This window comes from Schistocerca serialis, chromosome 3 (genome assembly GCF_023864345.2).
Source record: "Schistocerca serialis cubense isolate TAMUIC-IGC-003099 chromosome 3, iqSchSeri2.2, whole genome shotgun sequence".
Classification (NCBI taxonomy): domain Eukaryota; kingdom Metazoa; phylum Arthropoda; class Insecta; order Orthoptera; family Acrididae; genus Schistocerca; species Schistocerca serialis.
In genome coordinates, this window is record NC_064640.1 from 642,457,631 (window position 1) to 642,483,168 (window position 25,538).

At 37.8% G+C, this 25,538-nt stretch overlaps 1 protein-coding gene across 3 annotated transcripts in view; it reads left to right on the plus strand.

Annotated features, from left to right (window-relative positions):
* LOC126470526 (serine/arginine repetitive matrix protein 2) overlaps positions 1-25,538 on the plus strand; it is a 293,467-nt gene that overhangs the window by 70,252 nt on the left and 197,677 nt on the right. The window contains exon 8 of one of the 3 annotated variants that reach the window (XM_050098445.1): positions 11,650-11,769. The exons of the other annotated variants lie outside the window; for them this stretch is intronic. Coding sequence (XP_049954402.1) covers positions 11,650-11,769 — 120 coding nt within the window. The remainder of the gene's footprint in view (positions 1-11,649; positions 11,770-25,538) is intronic. 3 annotated transcript variants of the gene reach the window in all.

Sequence of the window (25,538 nt, forward strand, 5' to 3'; positions counted from 1 at the left end):
GCATAAATCACGGGAAAATTATAAACCAACCAACCTTCACGCTGGTCACCTTGTGAGTTTCATGTGTAGCCCACATATATGGTGCTTGAAAATTGTGTTTAGTATACACAATACAACTTTCAAATAACAGAAGGAGCACTTCTCCTTTGGCAGTTCATTCTCCTGTCCCATACTCTTCAAAGCTATGCCTTGTCTTTCTAGCTTATGTAATTAATTTACCCACTCTTATTTTAAGCAGAAGTTTTTTCATCAAAGCAATTTGTATTTGAATCTGTATTTTTAAATGTAGTGTGTGCCTCAGAGTGTTAGCTGATGTCCTGCTAACCTCTTTGCTCTCACTTGTGTAGTCATGTCACACCATTCAACCGGGTTCTTAAACTTGTGCTGTTTGATTGAATATGAACCTAGGTCCTCCTTGCACCCTAAGCAGGAATCATACCCCAAGACCAATGAGCCCTCTGACAACATGAATGCACATATTCCAGTGCAGTCCCTCCTTCAGAATCTTCCATTAGTATTCTCATAATATAAATTAATGTTACAGAGCCTGATGTAATAACAGTATGGCAGTAAATAAAGGAAGCAGTTCTAGTGTTTAGCCGAATAAATTTCATGCCCAAGCACAAAGTTGTGGGGGACTTGAGTTGTATCTTTCAGAAAGCTCAGCTACGGGTCATACCATTCATGACATTAATATTCTGTAGAACCCACTTCAGTAATTAGTGTCATGTCCTTACCAGTTTCTATAATGTGAACAATGGTCACTGTGTAGCATTTGGAACAGTCAGTGTTGTTTCTAGATAGCTCTTCACAAATTTCAGTGGAATTATTATGGTGGCTCCTCATTGTAACCTCGGAAAGCTTCAGTGATGGCACAAAAAGTCTGATACCCAGAATTACAGTAAAACTCATTTTAATGAATCTCTGGGTATCCATTTTTACCTTTAATGGGCGTTTTCATTAATTAATAGTTTAGTTCAAGTATTCTACAGTCAGCTTTAGTAAATCATAAAATATACATTAGTGCCACAAACGTTTCATGGGACTCTATAGGCATTCATTTTAAAGTCACATATAAAATCAACAACTGTTTTATGAATTTAAAACTAATGGCACATACAAATGTGATTACACAAGGAGGAAAGATTCACAAATATTGGCATTTATTTTTTGGAAAATCAAAATGTAGTTTGCCTGCACTAAGCAAGGTGACACAGTGGTTAGCACACAGGAATCACATTCAGGGGGACAATGGCTTAAATCTGCATCCAGCCATTCTGATTTAGATCTTCCAGGATTTCCCTAAATTGTTCCAGGCAAATGCAGATATTATTCTTCTGGAAGGCACGTCCAATTTCCTTCTCTATTTTGGAAACAGTCCGAGTTTGTGCTCTGTCTCTTATGACCACGGTGTAGGCAGGACGTCAAATCCTGATCTTTTTTCCCCTCTTGCTGCCTGCATAGTGTACTAACAAGAGTTATAGTTCACTGATAGTGGCAAGAACTGTCTCATCTACATAGTTTGTGTGATAAAGCTCTTGATTATCAGCAACAAAAGTTAGTATAGGTGAATCCTTTGTCTCTTCCTCTTCTTCATAATATTCACCAGAACCTTCATCCAGTTCTACTTGGTTGTTTACTAAAGCATCACACAGTTCATTTATACATGTCTTGTGTGCAGAAGGCAGGATGTCATCACAACAGCAGCTTGAGGGACCTGAAATGTCACTCTTGCTGGAATATGTGACAGCATTCCATTCTTCTTTAGGGAAATCATCTTCAACTTCTGCAGCAACTAATACTGACTACTGGAAACAAATGTTTGTAAACAGTTTAACACAATCTGTTATGTTGTAGCATTCTAGGCAGCAACAAACATATGCATAGCCTGTAAAATGTTCGTTCTCATTACAGCCTTTATTTTAAGCAATGAATTAATTTTGCATAACAGGCATTCAGTATTTAGCTTTCACAGAATGGTGTGTACACAGGTCTAGAGGCTGCGGATGACTTGTGCAATTCACAGGAAGATACACAACATTAACATTTCTGATGAATGCCACTACCTTGGATTGTGCAGGGAGCCAGTTAATAATAAGAATGAGTTTTCTTACTTCTGTGCCTGTCTAGGTATCTAAACTCTAAAAAAAACTTTATAAAAATTTCAGCTATTATCCATGCATTGCTATTACAATCATTGGTGCACGGTTGTGTTTTTATGTTTATGAAACACATGGGTGCTTTAAATTTTCCTATTATTTATAGAGATAACTTTCACTGCCACAGCTATTAATTACAACAATGCAATTACTCTTTATTTTCTGTTACTGTCCCTGTAACATAACAGAATATGTTGTTGAGGGACATAAGTTATAAAAGACGCCAGTTGCATCAGTGTTGAATATGGTCCTGGGCTCATATGCATGTATCAGCTGTGGTAAAATTTTCTACTTCTAATGTTCAACACTTTCCACATCTACTGCCTCACTTTCCCCATTTAAATTTTGGTAAGTGAGAGTATGATGATTGTTGAAGTGGGGTTATGATGTTTTTTTAAGTGACCCAGCCAGTCATTTGGTGCACAGAAATATTCAATCCCGAGCTTCATTATGATTTCTTGGGCCTTCTTTTGCAGTAAATTGATACCTATAGGAATGTTTGTACTTCTCATTTCATAATGGATGGGTGGTTTCTAAGCCCTTAAACGATGAAGCATCACTTTTCTTCCTATTTATTGCAGAAAAACTATGAGTTTCAGCAGTCGGGAAGGCCTCCTGTGGCAAATCCTGTTTCTTTGCCATGTCAGAGAGTGTAACACTACACTTGTCTGAGATATCATTAATAATCATCAGCTTCTGCTGAATCTTACGCTTTCACCTTTTGCTAGGTGTAACTACTCAAAACTTAGGCACTTTTCAAAATATAGAATCCAATGCTTTGGTAAACAATATAAGATTGGTTTGCACATGTTTGGGCCTAATGGTATCTTCTTCTGTGATGTAGAATGACATGACGTACATGTAGAAATCAACACTTCAATGTTCGCATTTTCATTGGTTTGTTATCTTTCTCCATTTAGTCATTATTGCCCAAAAGAAAAATGATAGAAATTTTAACTCAACTTCCCATCTTAGTTCTAATAAGAAAGTCCCACATTTTAAGCCTAAAAGTGGAAAGACTTCATGTACTAATGATTTTAAAAATGTAACTATATTATCTGGTGACATAAATTGACTCGAGACCATCAACTGATCAATGTACTAATTGGGAGGCAGTTTGAAATTATCAACCAAAAACTGTGGCCTACCTATTGACAACAAGATTGAATTGTGAGTTACTAACATCACACTGTTAGCAATTTACTGTAACTCATTCACGAAATGAAAGGAAAAGCCACAAACTCTTGGCTTAAGTCTCATGTTAGGAATTTTGGGTTAACAGTGTGCAAACTGATTAATATTTATTCCTCAAAATAAATATTTTTGTTAAAGCAGATTCTGATAGAACCAGACTAAAGTAACATTGTCCTTATGGCAGTTCCACATGGACAGATGCAGATATTTGTTGAAAGTGGGCATTCCTTCAAAGTAGGTTTGCTTGTATGGGATTGTACATTAATTGCTGACATGTATCACACATCTATTTACCATCGGGGATTGAAGTCATTTAAGTTCTGATTGCTGTTAGCGGTGTAGAGAGAAATAAACACTGCACTATGCTCTAAATGGTCTTTGGATAATGTTATTGCATATTTACGTGTGCTATCTTATGTAGGAAATTCTGTGTCAGGTCTTTTACACAAGAAGTGAGCTGAAATAAGTATTTTGGTCTCTCAATTTCTCTCACCATGATTGATTAATGGTGTGCTTTCGAGTATACAGCCGAGTTGTTATTCTCTATATACATAAATGACCTGATGGAGAGGGTGAGCAGCAGTCTGTGGCTCTTAGCTGATGGCACTGTGGTGTACGGGCGAGTGTTGTCATTTAGTGAATGCAGGAGAATACAAGATGATGTAGACAAAAGTTTTAGTTGATGTGAATGGCATCTTGCTCCAAATGTAAAAAAATGTAATTTAATGCAGACTGATAGGAAAAAACAATCTCTTATGTTCGAATACAGTGTTAGTAATGAGCTGCTTGACACAGTCACATCAATTAAATATTGAGGCGTAACACTGCAAATCGATAGGAAATGGGCATGTGAGGATTGTAGTAAGGAAGGCGAATGGTTGACTTAGGTTTATTGGGAGAGTCTTAGGAACATATGGGTCATTTGTAAATGAGATCATGTATAGAATGCTAGTGTGACCCATTCTTGAGTTCTGCTAAAGTGTCTTGGGTTTCTACCTGGTCGGATTAAAGGAAGACATGAAAGCAGTTCAGAATCGGACTGCTAAATTTGTAACTGGTAGGTTCATTCAGCCCCCCCCCCCCCCATGAACCATGGACCTTGCCGTTGGTGGGGAGGCTTGCGTGCCTCAGCGATACAGATAGCCGTACCGTAGGTGCAACCACAACGGAGGGGTATCTGTTGAGAGGCCAGACAAACGTGTGGTTCCTGAAGAGGGGCAGCAGCCTTTTCAGTAGTTGCAAGGGCAACAGTCTGGATGATTGACTGATCTGGCCTTGTAACAATAACCAAAACGGCCTTGCCGTGCCGGTACTGCGAACGGCTGAAAGCAAGGGGAAACTACAGCCGTAATTTTTCCCGAGGGCATGCAGCACTACTGTATGGTTAAATGATGATGGCGTCCTCTTGTGTAAAATATTCCGGAGGTAAAATAGTCCCCCATTTGGATCTCCGAGCGGGGACTACTCAAGAGGATGTCGTTATCAGGAGAAAGAAAACTGGCGTTCTACGGATCGGAGCGTGGAATGTCAGATCCCTTAATCGGGCAGGTAGGTTAGAAAATTTAAAAAGGGAAATGGATAGGTTGAAGTTAGATATAGTGGGAATTAGTGAAGTTCGGTGGCAGGAGGAACAAGACTTCTGGTCAGGTGACTACAGGGTTATAAACACAAAATCAAATAGGGGTAATGCAGGAGTAGGTTTAATAATGAATAGGAAAATAGGAATGCGGGTAAGCTACTACAAACAGCATAGTGAACGCATTATTGTGGCCAAGATAGATACGAAGCCCACACCTACTACAGTAGTACAAGTTTATATGCCAACTAGCTCTGCAGATGACGAAGAAATTGAAGAAATGTATGACGAAATAAAAGAAATTATTCAGATTGTGAAGGGAGACGAAAATTTAATAGTCATGGGTGACTGGAATTCGAGTGTAGGAAAAGGAAGAGAAGGAAACATAGTAGGTGAATATGGATTGGGGGACAGAAATGAAAGAGGAAGCCGCCTGGTAGAATTTTGCACAGAGCACAACATAATCATAACTAACACTTGGTTTAAGAATCATGAAAGAAGGTTGTATACATGGAAGAACCCTGGAGATACTAAAAGGTATCAGATAGATTATATAATGGTAAGACAGAGATTTAGGAACCAGGTTTTAAATTGTGAGACATTTCCAGGGGCAGATGTGGACTCTGACCACAATCTATTGGTTATGACCTGTAGATTAAAACTGAAGAAACTGCAAAAAGGTGGGAATTTAAGGAGATGGGACCTGGATAAACTAAAAGAACCAGAGGTTGTACAGAGATTCAGGGAGAGCATAAGGGAGCAATTGACAGGAATGGGGGAAAGAAATACAGTAGAAGAAGAATGGGTAGCTTTGAGGGATGAAGTAGTGAAGGCAGCAGAGGATCAAGTAGGTAAAAAGACGAGGGCTAGTAGAAATCCTTGGGTAACAGAAGAAATATTGAATTTAATTGATGAAAGGAGAAAATATAAAAATGCAGTAAATGAAGCTGGCAAAAAGGAATACAAACGTCTCAAAAATGAGATCGACAGGAAGTGCAAAATGGCTAAGCAGGGATGGCTAGAGGACAAATGTAAGGATGTAGAGGCCTATCTCACTAGGGGTAAGATAGATACCGCCTACAGGAAAATTAAAGAGACCTTTGGAGATAAGAGAACGACTTGTATGAATATCAAGAGCTCAGATGGAAACCCAGTTCTAAGCAAAGAAGGGAAAGCAGAAAGGTGGAAGGAGTATATAGAGGGTCTATACAAGGGCGATGTACTTGAGGACAATATTATGGAAATGGAAGAGGATGTAGATGAAGATGAAATGGGAGATATGATACTGCGTGAAGAGTTTGACAGAGCACTGAAAGACCTGAGTCGAAACAAAGCCCCCGGAGTAGACAATATTCCATTGGAACTACTGACGGCCGTGGGAGAGCCAGTCCTGACAAAACTCTACCATCTGGTGAGGAAGATGTACGAGACAGGCGAAATACCCTCAGACTTCAAGAAGAATATAATAATTCCAATCCCAAAGAAAGCAGGTGTTGACAGATGTGAAAATTACCGAACTATCAGCTTAATAAGTCACAGCTGCAAAATACTAACACGAATTCTTTACAGACGAATGGAAAAACTAGTAGAAGCCAACCTCGGGGAAGATCAGTTTGGATTCCGTAGAAACACTGGAACACGTGAGGCAATACTGACCTTACGACTTATCTTAGAAGAAAGATTAAGGAAAGGCAAACCTACGTTTCTAGGATTTGTAGACTTAGAGAAAGCTTTTGACAATGTTGACTGGAATACTCTCTTTCAAATTCTGAAGGTGGCAGGGGTAAAATACAGGGAGCGAAAGGCTATTTACAATTTGTACAGAAACCAGATGGCAGTTATAAGAGTCGAGGGACATGAAAGGGAAGCAGTGGTTGGGAAGGGAGTAAGACAGGGTTGTAGCCTCTCCCCGATGTTGTTCAATCTGTATATTGAGCAAGCAGTAAAGGAAACAAAAGAAAAATTCGGAGTAGGTATTAAAATTCATGGAGAAGAAATAAAAACTTTGAGGTTCGCCGATGACATTGTAATTCTGTCAGAGACAGCAAAGGACTTGGAAGAGCAGTTGAATGGAATGGACAGTGTCTTGAAAGGAGGATATAAGATGAACATCAACAAAAGCAAAACAAGGATAATGGAATGTAGTCTAATTAAGTCGGGTGATGCTGAGGGAATTAGATTAGGAAATGAGGCACTTAAAGTAGTAAAGGAGTTTTGCTATTTGGGGAGCAAAATAACTGATGATGCTCGAAGTAGAGAGGATATAAAATGTAGACTGGCAATGGCAAGGAAACCGTTTCTGAAGAAGAGAAATTTGTTAACGTCAAGTATAGATGTAAGTGTCTCGAAGTCATTTCTGAAAGTATTTGTATGGAGTGTAGCTATGTATGGAAGTGAAACGTGGACGATAAATAGTTTGGACAAGAAGAGAATAAAAGCTTTCGAAATGTGGTGCTACAGAAGAATGCTGAAGATTAGATGGGTAGATCACATAACTAATGAGGAAGTATTGAATAGGATTGGGGAGAAGAGAAGTTTGTGGCACAACTTGACCAGAAGAAGGGATCGGTTGGTAGGACATGTTGTGAGGCATCAAGGGATCACCAAATTAGTATTGGAGGGCAGCGTGGAGGGTAAAAATCGTAGAGGGAGACCAAGAGATGAATACACTAAGCAGATTCAGAAGGATGTAGGTTGCAGTAGGTACTGGGAGATGAAAAAGCTTGCACAGGATAGAGTAGCATGGAGAGCTGCATCAAACCAGTCTCAGGACTGAAGACCACAACAACAACAACAGGTTCATTCAGCACGTATTATGGAGTTGCTTTGTGAACTCAAATGGGAATTCCTGGAGAGATGGCATTCTTTTCATGACAGACTATTTTAAAAATTTAGAAAACCAACATTTGAATTTGACTGCAGAACAATTTTACTGCTGCCAACATATATTTAACATAATGACCACAAAGATAAGAGAAATTATGGTTTATACAGAAGCATATAGACAGCCCCACCCCCCTTCTGTTAGTGAGTGGAAGAGGGAAGGAAATGACAAGTAGTGGTACAGTGAACCCTCCGCCATGTACCATATGGTGGAGTATGTATATAGATGTAAATTTAGATATTTTTATTCCATTTTATGCACAATATTTTGGTGACTGATCAAGCCATCATCTTCAGGTGCTACAAGCTGTGTTATGCATATTTACTGCCTGGACTCCAACAAGATTATGATGTATTTATTGTTGATGTTATGCTGCTATTTGTAGCTGAATTCGACTCCCTGTGCCTTCTACACCCTTTGATGCCCGTCTGTTTTTCAGAGCCTGTGTCATTGTGTTGTGAAATGCATAGTCTGTCAGTGTTTTCCAGCTTAGGTGGATGAAATTGCCAGTGAGAACTTAATTAGCTTTGTTTAAATTGACATCTCCATCATGTTTTATTAGGTTCTTCTCTTTGTAGCAGGTGGTGTCAGTTGAATTGTGCTATAAACAGCATTTCAATGCCAACACTAGTTCACAGTGTGTTTGGAGTTCAGACTGTGAGTACACATAACAACACAGCTCTCAGCACGTAGAGAAGACAACTGTGTTGGTTGTTGAAATAATGTTCATAAAATGGAATGAACAGCTCAGCAGTATAGCGAAAAGCACGCCATTATATAAGAATTACTCGTGAAACCTATTTAAACATTCCAGAAATTGTATTTACTTGAATATATATTGTCTATTGCACTATGATCTCAAAACTGCCACTCATACACCCATATTTGGACAGCTGTAGGCTATTTTGTGCCATTTCCAACTGTCTGTCTGTCTGTCTGTCTGCTGGAATACGAGACACAAGGCTTTGGTTATGAAACTTTTACAGTAATTTTATATTTTATTCTACGTAGCCAATAAAAGTTTGTTAGAATCCTCAGATACTTCAAAGACCAGAACTGCAAGGTTTTTAGTATCAATGTCATTTTGCAAACTTAGAAACTAATATCTTTTTCAGTCATCCATGTAGGTCATTTGATTACTGACAGACTGTTTCTTCAACTTCTAATTAAGGTTTCATTCATCAACAGTTTTAAAAGACTGGAGTTAAGTCCACCACTGTGTGAGTTTATAGTGTCTGCTTTTAAGCTGTACATCCCAGATTATGACAAAAGATGCTGAGTGGATCTTAGTTCATTCTTCCCATGGAGGAAAACTGAGTCAACCATAATTTACCTGCTGCAGTAACACACACAAACAGCTCAACTGTGAAGGTAGACAATATATTCTGGGAAAGATGCGAGGGGAAATGCTACTCCAAATTTTGTTTTCATTGGTGAACTGTAACGCATTCTTCAGTGCCAACTTTTGCATTCCACATTGTCACCGAACAGATTTATTCCATAATTATTCTGTAGCCACCCGTTACAAATGAGACTGTTCCATATTTCAGCAAAGCCTTTGGAATTAAAAAGTGTTATCACCAGTTTAATTTTAAAAAGCTTAATTGAACTTTCAACTTACATAACACAAAAAAATTTGTCACTAGGTATTTTTAAATTAGGTGTTATCGCAGAGTAGAAGGTTATGTGTAGTCAGTGTTAGAAGATAGGGCAGCTTATATTCTGTGTTGAGGGCACATCTTGATGCGTCGTATATAATATCCGCGCTGTTGAGACACTTTATAAAGATGGTTGTAGCTTTGATTTACCGTATTTACCCGATTACAAGACAAGGTTTTTTCCCAGATTTGTCATTCGAAAACTGCAGGGTTGTCTTATATTTGCAGATTAAAACTATTGACACTTAGAGATGAAGCTTTGGCTATTGAGGTCACATGCAGATTTATTTTGAAGAATTTGGAAGGTAGTGCTCAGCAAACAAAAATTGCGCTCCAGCAGGCTAGAGATTTCCCGATACGCCGAAGCGCTCAGTACAGTGTTGACATTGCTCGAACAATCACGTGATATTGACTTGCATGGTGCTAGTGAAAGAGAAACTATGAACTAGCCATTATGGCAGTCAATTTCTCTGATTAAAATTTGACATGTTTGTAAAACGTGGAAGGAAACAGCATCAAATTCTGTCATCTTACAAACTGTTATTTCATTTGTACAGATTTGCAATAAAAAGTTTTCATTCATGTATGGATACGGATTTTTAAGTAAATGTAACATTCAAAAATGGAAATTTTGTCTTTCAAAAAACATTTGTTTATTCAGAACCCAGACCAGTATTTTATTTGGTTATGGGAGACTGTAATGATTTACTAAGTGGATTTCAAATGAGAAATTCGGTCGCTGTTTGCATATTAGAATACCAAGTAAAAATGTTACCAAATTTTAATCAGCTTTAGAACATGATGATGACATGTAGTTGAAACAAGAAGGAAAATTAATCCAGAATGATATGTCTAACAAAGAAAATAAATCATATTAAACTGCCTGTAATTGTTACTGTGACAGTACATTAAAATGGTAAGCCCCATTGTGGAAGTAGTACCAACAGACGTCACTATATTGCAGGATGAGCGAAAGTTCTAGTTGGTGTTGTTATGTATAACTTGCACACTAGAAAATATTGCAGGTCTGTTTTTCACAGTTGTTCAAGCTCAGCAATACGGAAGGGGAACAGTGACACCTGCCTGCCTGAGAGGTGTATAAGATGATTGTATGATTGTGGGGAGGGGAGCAGTGAGTGAGCAGCAAAATTTTGTCGTGTTGCCAACTGTGGGAAGCTGTACCATGTACTTTGACTTTCTGTGAACAACTACCATGTTTAAACTGCAGTTTGCCTGAATCCATTTGTATTGAGAATCAAATTGTCTTTAAAATTGGAGAAATACTCAACATTAGTATTCATTTCTGCAGGAGACGGCAAAAGTCTTGATAGGGGCCAGTGGCATACTTACATGTTTCTTGCTGCTGAGTTGTCAATGCTCGCTGTGACGTATGACAGGAACGAAAGGGAGTATGTCAGTTGCTGGTTCTGTGCAGATGAGAGACCGGCGGGCATGCAATGTGTTTGGAAGTGAGAGACATTGTAACATTCTCACTTCTGTATAGAAGTGAATTCCGATTTGTATTCAGATAAAAACAGCTGAATTCTCAGGTCTCACCATAACCACCTCCTCAGTAATCACAACACATTTGGAAGAAACAGCAAGATATTTGTGACAATGAAGATATAAATTTCACAGCTGTGCTATTAGGAGGATGATTAATAAATAGTGATATCACAGACATCAGGGTTAGTAAGCAAAAAAGGTAGAAAAGAAAACAATCCAAAAAATTAATTTAAACTTTTCTTTTCCTTTATTTTATTTCTCGTAATATTATCAAAATGTACACAATCAATAAATGGCAAAAGCTTAGAATAGGTGTAATGTTAACTTTTTGGCAGATGCTCATTCAATAAAACAGTTTGTAATTTTGATTAGCCAGAATACGTTAAAAGTAAATTTTTCTAGAGGAGCCTCTTAAAAAAGGGAGGTCAACTAATATTCAGGGTCGTCTTATACTCGGGTAAATACGATAATCTCGTAACATTATTGTTTGTTCGTATTACAAGTGTGTAGTATGTTTTGTTCTGTGTTACACTTCTATGTGATGTAGTCTACCCACGAATCTATATATTGACACTTCAGTTAAATCTCTAGTGTGAGTAACTTTGATTATAAAGCCCTCTAAACTCTACTGAATTTACAGTCTAAAATAAATTTTACTGAAATTGTTTGCAGGATACAAGAAATACTGAACAAAATCAGGGTAGAGTCACCTGGGTGAGAGTGCCGACTTTCCCAGTTGGTCTAGGAGGACGCCGTGTTCAGTGCGTAAGGGTGCCACCAGTAAACCGACAAGTGTGTACTACCTTCCCTCTTTGTTATTGCGCTTGATATATTACTCTGGCATCTTTGTGCACTATCTTGTGTGAAGCTTTGTGGCAGATTAAAACTGTAATCTGAATTGGGACACTAACTCAGAAACTTGATTTTGAGGGTGATGCTATCACCAATTGAACTAGTCAGGCACGATTTATAACTCACCCTCACACTTTCACCTCTGCCACCTGTATTTTACTTCCAGACTTCACAGAAATTCCCCCTGCATATTTCGCTGGACTAGAGCTCCTGGAAGAAAGAATATCCCAGAGAAATGGCTTAGCCACAGCTTTTTAGATTTTTTTTTCCAGAATGAATCTTTCACTTTTTGGTGGGGCATGCACCATCTGGAAACTTCTTTGCAAATTAAAACTGCATAGTGGTCTGGGATTTGATACAAAAGTTTGTGTGTGTGTGTGTGTGTGTGTGTGTGTAATCTGGAAGGCAGGAGAGAGGAAATGGCAGAAGTGAAACTGTGAGGGCAGGTTGTGAGTCCTGCGTAAATAGCCCAGTTGGTGCGTTATCTGTGATAGATAGGTATCTGGGTTCGCTTCTCAGTCCAACACAAAGTTTTAATCTGCTAGGAAATTTCAAAAAAGCGAACACTCCTTTGATGGTGTGAAAGATTCATTTTGGAAATGTCCTCTGTAATACATGTTAATTACCTAACTGTGAAACATTGCATGCTCAAGAAAGTTTGAAAACATATTCAGAAATTGAAAATGGAGATTTTTTTTTACCTTGGGCAGAATGAGAGCAAACTTACCCTACAGGTGGGCTTGTCTTTTATTATGCAATTGATGGTTGCAGTTAAAAGATGAGAAATAATGGGAGTTATTATTGATTGTTTCATGGTGGCCATTGTTTTGATGAACAATGCAGCAAACAATTTAAATTGAAATATGACACCAAACAATAAATCATTACAATATTTCTGACCTCACACTATTCACTGAGGTTCAAAGGAAAATAACGCAAAAATGACAGAAAAAGCAGCAGCAGTCCATTTGGTTCCTACATTTTAGTAATGGAAGAAAATTCACTATGCATTCTGGAATGTATACTGAAATATCGTATTGATAGTAAATTTCATTAGGGGGAAATCTTATTTTTTATTTTGGTATACTAAAATTAGCTGTAGAAAGTAACTGTCATAATTTTTAATTCAATTGCAGTGTGCTGTTGACATTGGAACACACAGGGGGCAGACTGAGTAATACCGTTAGAATCATTTAACAAATCCCATTTTTGACTTTCTGCAATTTATAGCAAAACCTTTAGGAGAAGTTTCCAGTCTGAAATATCACAGGTGTTCTGAGGCAGCTTTAATTACTACTTGAGATGACATTTATAATGAATTTAATACTAAATTCAAATTTCTTATGTAATATGTTTGTACCCTGTTTTAAAACGCCATCCCAAAGTTATTAGACGTCTTACTGGAAATTCATTATAGAATTCCAGAAATACTGTAAATGTTAGAATATGCTCAAGAGAGTAGCAGAGGATTTTTAAAATATCTAGAACAGTAAACATAAAAAAATACGCTTCTAAATAACATTCCAACACACCAAGATTATTTTATGTCTGAAAGGTACAGTATTAGTCATACTCACACAGAGCTTCATTTGTAGAAGACAGATGGTAATCCTGCTTCAGCCTATGGCCAGTTTAGGGAGTGTTAAGTGTATGCACCCTTTTAACAGTGCCGGAATTGGAATTGCAGACATTGGATATGTTGCCGGAATTGGAATTGCAGACATTGGATATGTTTCTTCACCTTTCTGATACAGAATTGTTAAAATATGTATCACGAATTGATGGTTGAGTCTATATAATGAAATAAGTATGGAATGTTGTAAGACAGACAGTAAACCCTTTGCACTCGGTAATGCAAATACAATGCATCTCTGTGTTCTTTATTTAAATCACTGGCGGCAAGTGCGAGTGTCTTTGTAGAAACAACGAGGACACTGACCAACAGTTAGGTATACATTAAAATAAAAGGTATGCTTTCATTCAAACATGTTTACGTAAGCATTACAACACAACAGTTTCCATTGTGCGATATTTTTTGAAACTTTTCAGGGTAAATCGTTTCCATTGCCATTTCACTCTAAATGTTTACAAATGAATCACTGTTATCATCAAAAGCATTGTCCCTCTTGTTTTACTTAAACATTCCTCGAAAAGCTGTACTATTTCTTCCCTGGAAATGACTGGGCTTGAACTAGTTATTTCACACCTTTACTGACTTGAACGTAATAATTGCAACATTTCCCTCAATGCAACTGCTACAGTTTGGCACTGATTTAACAAAGACTTTGCTAGATGCAGCATTGATGCCTAGAAGAGTAAGGTTTGATAATAGAGAATGTGAGAGCTACAAAAAAAAATCGTGTCAAATGAGACTCAACATTGGAGTGGAAAACAAAATTCGCAGTGTTGAGTGTTACTTGCCTTTGGAGTGGAAAAGGTTTAAGGATGTGACATGATTTATATTAAGGGGATGGAGAAAATTTATTGTGATATTTGTTGTGTAACAGATATGTTTTATAAGTAGCCTTTTCGCCGTGGCTTCGCTCGCATATATATTTGACACATATATTGAACAAACCACCTTCTCCTGCTCTCCGAGTCCACCTCTTCCTCCCTCTGTCTATCCACCTCATCCTCCCAACTTTATCAGTATGTCTCTTCCTCCCCCCACACACTCTCTGTTTCTTCATCTCCTTTTTATCTCTGTCCATTTATTCCACCCATCCTCATCCCCTTCTCTCTCTCTCTCTCTCTCTCTCTCTCTCTCTCTCTGTCTCTCTCTTTCTCTCTCTCCGATCTGCACACTACCCCTATACACCTTCCACTGAATCTCCCCCTTCTCCCCTCTCTCTGTCCATTTTTCCTCCCCTCACTCTGTCCATCTCGTCCTCTATCCATTTAAACCTGTCCGCAGCCACGCTCATTGGCACGTGTAACTCGTGCAACACAGTTCAATAAATCAGGCTGAAACTACTTCCACAATGTGCCTGTCATGCCAGGCAGCCTACATGTCGATTTCCAGAATACCGTTTCTTGCATAGGCTGCCCTGCAAAGCAGATTGATTTGGCAGGCCAATACTGTTCTGAAGCAATATGCCTGTCTTGCAGGGCAGCCCATACTCCGAGTACTGGGAAAAACATGTTTTTGCCTTTATCTCCACTCTTATTGGAGCTAGGAGGTTATAAAACAAGGTCTGATACTCGTGAGACCTTCTGTTCCTGTGCCAAATTTGGTTGCAATTGATCCAGTGGTTATCTCCAGACAGAATGGCTATAATGGCAGTTACATATACATCTACATTTTAAATTACAAAAATATCATCAGAATGTGGGATTTTTTTTGTTTATTGTTTACATTTACGTGTCCTAGACATTTGACTCTGTGTACCATAACTTTCAGCTAAGTTATTATGTGATATCTTTTACAGTACTTGAATGGTTCCGTTTGCAATATTTGTATCATCAGTAAATTGTGTAGCATCAGAAAGAGGTTAACTTTTTCTTCAGTGTACATTGTGATCAGAATTTGTAAAGAGCATAGTGTGAACATTTTAACACATAGGCGCCGACGCACGTAAAAATACGGGTGTGCGCGGCCTGCCTGAAAGTCCGGCGCCTGTAATTTTACGGGCACATGTTCTTGTTCTTCCCCTTCCTTCCTTTGTGTGTACTTACGACTCCTGCTTGTGTGGGAGGCACTGCATGGACTGTAGTTCGAGTATTGGTCACTAGATGGTGCGGGCATGCTGTGGAAGGGTGTGCTTCCCTTTTTATTTGTCGGGTTTTGTGAGAGGCGATTTTTTCCCGCGCGGTCTCAGTAACGTCGACGTGGCGAAGCGTGGATTGACAGACGAAGAAATTGCTCGCAAGTTATATCATGATTTAGAAGAAAGTGACGTTGATTTGTCAGAGGAAGATATTGTAGATGACTCTGATGATGATGTGGACTATGTTCAAGAAGAAGTTTCTGGCAGTTCAGGTAAAGAATTCTGACAACAAAACATGTATAATTTTTGTTCAGATTTTCACTGAAAAAACTCTCAGTACGTAATTATGATTTTATTTGCAAATACTACTCTTCTGATAGATTCAGAAGAGGAGAGCAGGTGTCGAAGCACTTCATCAGCAAGTAATCCCGTCGATATTGTGCCTGAAGAATGAGCGAGACTGATGGCGAGGAGGAAGCAGAGACCTGCGCGCTACACCAATTCTGAGGAAGGTTGGACGACTACTGATCATGCACCAGATATCGATCTATTCTCAGGACAATCCAGAATACGCATTGTTGTCAGTTTAGACCAGAACAGTGCACCTCTAGAATTTTTTTCATGTTTCCTGACAGACAGTATGATGAAACATATAAAGGAACAAACTAATCTGTATGCTCAACAATGCATCAGGAAATTACAAAGCACAAATTCCCTTTCACCCACCTGCTCATTATCAAAGTGGAAAGGAGTTACACTTACGGAAATAAGGAAGTTTCTGGCAATTGTAGTCCATATGTGTGTAAGTGTGAGGCCATGTATACAAGAGCACTGGTCCAAGAACCCTGTTGTGTCATGTAATTTCTGTCCAAACATCTTGAGTCGTGACAAATTTCTTTCTATTTTGAGAAACTTCCACATTAGTGATAATTCCTTAGCTAAGAGGAAAGGAGAAACTGGCTATGACCCACTGCACAAGGTGAGACTACTCCTAGATAATGTGTTTGCTAATTCCAGTGTGCGTATACACCATCTCAAAAAATGACAATAGATGAAGGCATGTGTAAATTTCGAGGTCGTGTGTATTTCAAACAGTACATGCGACAAAAACCAAATAAATACGGTATGAAACTGTACATGTTATCCGAATCTGACAAAGGTTACATCTGGAATTTCTCTGTTTATGCGGGTGAAAGGTCTGACACAGTGACTATGGTAAAGACATTGCTTGCAAATCTGTCAGGGAAAGGATACACTTTGTTTATGGACAGATTCTACACAAGTCCAATACTTGCTTCAGAACTGGAAGCTGTAAAAACTGCTCTTGTGGGAACAACAAGAAAATCTCGGCAGGGATTGCCTCGTGCTATAAAAGATCTGAACCTTCAGCGAGGTGAACTTATTTTCAGGCGTAAAGGAAATATGTTAGCACTGTATTGGAAGGACAAAAGAAACGTGCGTATGATTAGTACAAGGCACACTGCTGAGATTGTCACTTTCACTGATCAGAGAGGAAGAGAGAAGTCAAAGCCAGCCTGTGTAGTGGACTACAATAAAAACAAGTTGGATGTTGACTTATCAGATCAGCGATTGTCATACGGCGCATTTGAACATCGAACTGTGAAGTGGTGGAGAAAGTTGGCATTCAATGTTCTACTAATGGTGATTGTAAATTCCTGCATATCATACAATAAGGTTACTGGAAAACACCTCACAACATCTCACTTCATGACAGTTATCTGTGCAGATCTTGCACAAAGCAAAGATCTTTATCCCCGACCTGGTCCATCTGGACTCTCAAGACTATCAACTGGAAATCATTTCCTGGAAAAGATTGATACAGAAGTAGGTAAGAAACAGAAACAAAAACAGTGTGTAGTGTGTTCTCTGAGAGGAAAAAAACTGACTTGAAAAGTGTGGCGAAAAGACACATGCTACCAGGGTAGTGAATGTAAAGTAGCATTGTGCAAAATGCCGTGCTTCAAAATTTACCACACAAAGAGCAAAATTGCACCCTAAAATAGTTACAGGAGGTTACTGTAGATAAGACATACTGTATCCATCATAATTACAATTTTTGTGTAAAATAAAAAAATTTCTTCTAGAAAATACAGTGAATATACCTTTGACCAATTTTTTTATTTTTTTTATTATTATTACTTTTTTTGAAAAACAATGTTATAATAATAACGCTTGTCAAAAGTATGTATTAATTCAAGAGAAAGGTATTATATATGGTTTTAAACAAGAAAGTCTAGGTTTTTCAATAAGAGTAATTTTATTGCTATAACTGAAACCTTTCATGAATTGTAGTAGTTTAAAATACGTTAAAATCAGCCAGTCTTTATGGTAGACATCCGCACGCAATGGCTCAGGACCCAAAGTGTTAAAATTAGCAGTCAGTTACTCCGTACATGACTGGAAACATAGTTGCCAGTAATAATGTTTACAATCATCATCTTTATTTGTCAGTTTTATGTTTTACATATGAACACCAAAATGATGATTATTATAAAATCATTGAAAACAAATTTATGATGGACAGTTGTTTATACGAAGTCTTTTTTTTAAGATCTGTTGGAAAACATATCCTGTAAATGTTCATGAAAACTTCTATTTCATCAGAAAGCCTGGAAGTGTACCAGGCATACTGAATCATTTCATAAAAAATTGGCGTTGACAGTTGATGCACTGTTGGTCGTATTTTTACACAGTCTTCACGGGAATGTATGTGTCTGTTATTTTCAATCAGATAAGCACAATTCTGTATGTGCTGCCTGTCTATACAAATAGGATTCATGAGGTTGAATAAGAGGAGTACATTTTGGAGAAATTGCTTTGATTGTACATGTTGGTGCTTTCTCTTTCTCTTGAAAGATTTAGTCATATAATTCAGGCTTTGATTGTCCAGACTTAAAACAACTTTTGAGAAAGTCAATAAGTAGTCCTGTCATTAGATTCCCAGATTTAAAAGAAATTTTTTATATTTTTGCGCATATTCATTTACTGTTTTTTGAACTTTGATGCCAAAGTTACTGGTTGCTTTTTGTAAACAAACAAATATTTGAGGAAGATGATAGCATATTGAGTGATTTATATGTGTGTCACTTTATTCATGTTGTACCTTTGAAAATGGTTTTACTTCCATTGTCAGCTTGAGTCCTGTAGTACACCAACTGACGCTGACGTCCTGGAAAGAGAAAACAACCAAAATTGAAGTATTTTGTCAAAGAGTTATAAAAATAGGGAGAAAAATGAATTTGTAAATATTCTACAATAATCTACCTGTGTGGTCAGTGTTGATAAAAAAATCTTTGTTGAAATTCAGTATCAATTTAAAAGTGTAGTTTCAAGAAGTGCCTACAGAAGCCAAGGTTTCTTCGGGCATCAATGTTTCCTTTTCTTTCTTTTCTTTTTTTTTTAAACAAATTTTGGCACTTTTCATTGACGAATGTCATGCTTGCTTTTTGGTTTATGAATGTAGCTGCCACAAGCTTTAAATTCTAAATCTTTAAACTGTTGTGCTGCTGCTAAAGCCCACTGGTGTAAATTCTAAATAGTCACTTAATAATTCTATCAGACTGTAACAAAACAATCATATGGCCAGGAATTGGTTGTTGTGTATTGATTAAATTGATTGCATCCTCTTTTTTTTTATTTATTCTTCCCATTGGAATGAACATTCCTTCTTTTTTAACTGGCTGCATCCCTTCTCTTTTTTTTAGTTTCCACGTGAGGTAAGCCTTTGTGATATTAACAACTTCAATTTTGTAATCCAAAGAAAAAGAGGGTCTACAACGCTTCTTTTTTGTTCTTTTGGTTCATATTCATCTGAGGAGCTATGTTTGCAACAAATATTTTTAATCTCTCCACGGCTTATAATATCGTCAAATTTGTAATAACCAAATTTGTAGTAATATTTTAACAGGGTGTCTACGACCCGAGAGATCCAGGAAAAACCCAGGAATTTTTTCATCTGGAAGAAAACCGGGAATTTTTCATTGGTTTTGTTCTCAGTTAAATTTTTGTAATTTTGAATGGTAAGAACCAATACTCTAACAAAGGACATTACTGTATCCTGCTACTGCAGAATAATACTGCAACAATAAAACATGAACGAGAGAAAAAACTAAAATAAAACTTAAATTGCAAAGGAAATGCGCCATATACAGCAACAAAACACAGTGCTCATACAAGCGTCTGCCAACAGCAAAATGTGTCAAAGGCTTTAGGAAGACTATGCAATGCTTCGTAACAACAAATTGCCTCCGATGAGCATGACGTCACAACTGTTAACATTAGATTTGATGTAGCAGTTACGGGTGGGATCATGCGTATGCACAGTTGAGTAGTATCTTCTTCCGCTTCTGGCTACAGAAACGTGGCTGTTGGCTGTGTAAGTAGTCGCAGCAAATAAAAAAAAGGGGGGGGGGGCAGCTAGGTGCTACCGGGAAAAATTTTACTGACGCACCCAAGCTCCAAGCTGCCAGATTGCACAGCAGCCGTGGATCTAGGAGGGGGGGGGGGGGGGGTGGATTTATATTCTTGAGGGAAAAACCTTGTTTCACAAAGCGCTTAGCATCCAGCGCACATTGTTCTATCGATTATTTGTATAACTTTGAAACGTGTCCCTGTCGGTTTTTGAACATTGTTGAATACATTCTAAGTTGTTTTCTGGATGAATCATAAGTTGATTTGTGAATGCGTGCATAGTGTACGTGATGTCTCTGTCAGTGGAATCCTCGTCACATCTAGAAATAAACTTACCTGCAGACAAAAGGGGTTATACGAGCTGAGCAGAGTAGAGCCGAACGAAAGAAAGCTAACCACTGTCTGATTATGTGGTTGATTAGGTTTGTGAATGATGAGCGTTGTTATGATTACCAGCGAAATCCATAGATTCAGACTACCAGAGTGTGAATAAACGACTAACAGAAATAACAGCTAAGAAAGATTACGTATTATCTTCTCAGTGTAGCCAAGAAAATGAAGTTTTGACAGAAAATTTTTGGCCAGATCGCTATACTAGCAAGAACCAGTTGTAAAGTCTCCGGCTAGCAGCCGCTTTAAGGTCTATTCTGGAAGTAGCATGGAAAACACGTTGTACAAACACTTAACAATGCCTAACTGGAGAATAATCACGGGATAACTAAACTGGTGATTCTGGTAGAGTTAGTGAAGTTTACCGGCGAATAAGCTTTGACATTTGCAGGAATAAATATAGAATTAGTGATGACAACACTGTTTGTTAGAACAAGGCAGGAGAAGAAACGGTGACATCACTTAAATTATGGAAGAATATGACGATTCCAGATTTACATAAAAATTTCACACTACTACTTTTCGATCTCATGCTTGAGAAACTGGAGCGTATGAATGAAGTGTAAAACAATTTCCTAATGTAAAGCTTTTTGCTTGTAGTAGGCCTAATAGGCATTTGATAATGGTACTTTGTGAATTATATTCTGCCGTGTTATAAAAATGACCATGTCTGCCAAAACAGTCTCGTTTATTTGGCGTGTGTTACAATTGCTGCAGTATTATAAAGGCCTATTTTGTTTTATCTCACAGACAGTAACAGAATACAGTTAATCAGGTCGAGAAACCACACCAGTCTTGGGCCTATTTGTAATTACAGCTTTTTCAGTATTAGACAACTACATTTTGATTTTGCATGTAGCAAAACGTTTGACAAACTTTGATGAGGTAACAGATCCTTTCTCAGAAAGGAAGGCATGCCATGTAAAGCTGTAGCAAGATTAGAGAGAAAAAAAATTCTAGGAGCTAAAGATTGAAGAAATGTGTACTGTCTTGCTTGTCTCTTCTCTTTACTGGTTTTATGTATCCTATACTTAATTTAATGTCACACAAAGCAGCAAGTTGTTAGCTAATAGGGAATAAAGAGTGCAAATTTTCTGAAGAGTTTTTTTTTTAAAAAGAGGGGCAGGATGTCAAACCAGCCAACTGGAAGCGGGAGAGGCACCATAGGACATTTTAATTTCCACTGTCCTGAATATAGTTTGATGGCATCCAGTACAAAATATACACGTTTCAATTCCACAGACAGTGACGTGCGATAGAAGAATGCTGTGTGAAGAGGTGTGGTGCTGCACTTTGGCACATTTAAGGTCAAATAACATGTCTTACAATTCCTCGGACACGTATGTTTTATGTATCAGACTCTCCAGAAAGATGTGCGCTACAAAATGAACATATTTTCAAAAATTAGATTTTTATAAAATTTTTGATGTCCTATCTCAAACGCTCGAGGGACGCCAGTATTAGTTTCAGATTTTATTTTATTTCCACCTTTCTGAGAGTCAAACATTAATTGCCATGCAGAACAATGAAGTTATTTTTATTGATTTGCTGAAGAAATTTTCTTGTATTAATCTTTTCCGCTGAGGCAGTTAATATATTTGAAACAAAGGGTTTAATTTCAAACTATTGGCTAGTTTCAACTGTTCGGTGCATTTCAGTGTACGTTTTCATCTTCTAGCACGTATGGCATTATGCCATTACAAAGAACCAGACATAACGAAGTACTGGTACTCAAGGAAATTTACATCCCGAAACCACATTGAAAAGCTTAATATCAGGTCGATTCCTACTTCACTGGGAATCTGGGACTCATTTAAAAATCAGCTCTTTGACGATGAGCCATTTAGAAAAATTTATAGCCAAGAATATCACACTTTTATGTCGTTATTAAAAAATTTACTGGCGCATTTGTGTGATATATCTTAAAATGTAATATGTGCATAAAATACCAACATTATATGTGAAAGCTTAGTTTCTCTTACAGCGTATTGGCCTTGAGAGACCAATATTATATGTGAAAGCTTTGTTTTTCTTGTAGCAACATTATATATATTAATTTAAACCATTAACTTTTGCTGTTCGTGTGTTTGCGCTACTTAACAGTGATGTTGCTATTGGCTGACTACACAACATGTCCGAAGCTCTGAATAGCCACTGTCATCAGCTGGCGAGATCCTGTGACATGAGCTACGATTGGTTTACAAATACGAATCTCAATCTCGATTTCAATGCTTTGGAAAGTAACATGCGTTGTTTGGTGGAATTCGAATTTATACTTTCGTAATACGAAAATATGCAGCGTACATGTTACTGCACTGCACTTCAAACATCTTTCCAAAAGGTGTTTTTTCCCCTGAGTTTCGTTTTCTAAAGTGCCGGGAAATTCTACGCCCATGTATAAAACCATAACCATTCAAAGGATTGATAAGTTATACAGCTTCGAGAGAAAATATACTGTCAATTAACAGGGAAAAACTATGTTTCGACCCGGGAGAAAGTGTATTTTTAACCGGGAAATCTGGGAATTTTTTTCCTTGTCCGCGTATACACCCTATTTAATGACAACAGTAATTAAAGCATAAATTTACCTCCAATTAAATGCATTTGAAAGCATTCAACTTTTTAAAAAGAACAACATTAATAGTAATTCACATGTTACATTAATTAACTGTAACCGTCATTTCATAAATACTCTGAGGTGACAAAAGTCATGGGAAAGCAGTATGCACACATACAGATGGCGATAGTATCACTTACACAAGGCATAAAAGGGCAGTGCATTGATGGAGCTGTGATTTGTACTCAGGTGATTCATGTGAAAAGGTTTCCAATGTGATTATGACCACATGACAGGACTTAACACACTTCGAATGCGGAATGGTAGCTGGAGCTAGATGCATGGGACATTCCAGTTCTGAAATAATTAGAGAATTCAATATTATGAGATCCAGAGTGTCAAGAGTGTGCCAAGAACACCAAATTTTAGGCATCACCTGTCACCATGGAGACAGTAGTGGCTGACCAAGGGCAGTGGCATTTACGTAGGGTTGTCAGTTCTAAAAGACGAACAACACTACATGAAATAACCACAGAAATCAATGTGAGCATACGATGAACATACTCTTTAGGACAGTGTGGTGAAATTTAGCCTTAATTGGATAGGGCAACAGACAACCGACATAAGTGCCTTTATTAACAGCACATCACCAGCAGCACCTCTCCTGGGTTTGTGACCATATCGTTTGGACCCTAGATGACTGGAAAACTGTGGGCTGGTCAGATGAGTCATGATTTCAGTTGGTAAGAGTTGACAGTAGGGTTTGAGTGTGGCACCAACCCACAAAGCCATGAATCCTAGATGCCAACAAGTCACTGTGCCAGCTGGAGTGGCTCCATTATGCTGTGGGCTTTGTTTGCACGGAATAGACTGGGTCCTCTGGTCCAACTGAACCAATCATTGACTAGAAATGGTTATGTTCGGCTACTTGCAGACCATTAGCAGCCATTCATTGACTTAATGTTCCCCAACAGTGATGTCACTTCACCGGCCTACAATTGTTCGTGATTGGTTTGCAAAACATTGTGGGCAATTTGACCGAATGATTTAGCCACTCAGATCACTCGACATGAATCCCACCGAACATTTATTGACACAATATTAGGAGGTATCCTTTGACTTTTGTCATCTCAGTGTAAAGTAAAATTCTTTATGATTTAATTGATAATATTATATGTCTTTAACTTGATTTAAAAGTTCCAATTTTTAAAACTATTTTTAAAGAAATATAAAAAATTACTTGGATTTAGGCCATGCGAGTGTGTTACAGACGCAGCCATAAGTATGTAAACTGACCAGTATATGAGCTCCACTTAAAACTTTGAGTTCTTTGTCTCAGGATATTCTGGCTAGTACACTTCACAACTTTTAAGGGTAGATGCACTTCAGGTGTATATTTAACCTGTGATGTCTCATTCGGAACTGGATTTTATAGACCGTAAGGTCCCCTTGTGAGATCAAAATGCCTTGTCATTAGAATGCTGAGAGGAAGTCAGTAGTGACATCACTGAATCATTTAGAAAATTTTCTCAGCTAGTGAAAATAAGCAGTTCCATGTTTATGGACCTGGAGTCAGATTTCTGAACAGACTGGAGGGAGTACATGGCCATAGCATCATGTTTGTGATTCAGGGGTAGTGCAGTACAAGTTATCTAATTCAGATTGTTTCTAAATCAAAGAACATTGTACATTAAGGACTAACTGAAGGAGGTGGTGCAATTGTTGGACACTGATCTCATTCGTGAGGATGAAGTTTTCTCTGTCCAGCCATCCTGATTTTGTTTTTTGTTTTTTTCTTAAATTATTTCAGGCAAATGCCAGGGCAGTTCCTTCAGCAAAGCCATGGTGTGCCACCTGTTATACCCATATAAAATCGTACTTCTCTGTTCTACATGTTTGTATTTTTTGGCAAAATTCACATCTAAAATTTGGGTTTATTTTTGATGAAATTTGCAATTTTTATTTATTTATTTATTTTATTCAAATTTAAAAGGTTGTCACATTGTGTGACTGGTGATGAAGTATGAGTACTTTGAAAATGGCTCTTACTAATTAAATGGAAATTGGGGAGCTTTTTCACTGGAATGTTTAATTTTGCAATAACTTCAACATTTTTTTCTGATCTGATCTTTGCTTGTTTTCTTCTTTTAGATGTATTTAAGCTTTTAACAGATGATTGTTTCTGTTGCGAAGCAGCAGTATTTTCCCATCAGTGAACAGGGTGCTTCTCTGGTTTAAGATGTTTCTTCCATTATTTTTCTTTTCCTGCCCAGTTTGATCAAATTGGTTGTGGCCTTTCATGGACATTCATAGCCATGCCACCCATATTTGACAACAGGTACTTGTGTAGATCTAAAACAGAAAAAAACTATTCACATGTTAGGCAAGACTTGTGGCTTGGTCAAAATACATTGATAGGGCTTGTATTTTCCAGTTGCTATAGTACAAAGTGGTGGACACAATAAACAGGCAGTTCGCCCAAGCATAAACAAACTAGAATTGTGACTGGCAGATTTGAGAGTAGTAGTACGGGGAACAAGCCCCATCTCCTTCAAGGAGGGCCGCCAGTCCTACACTAGTGTTCTGCGTTTCTGCGAAAACAGAACTGACAGACGATTGTAGGG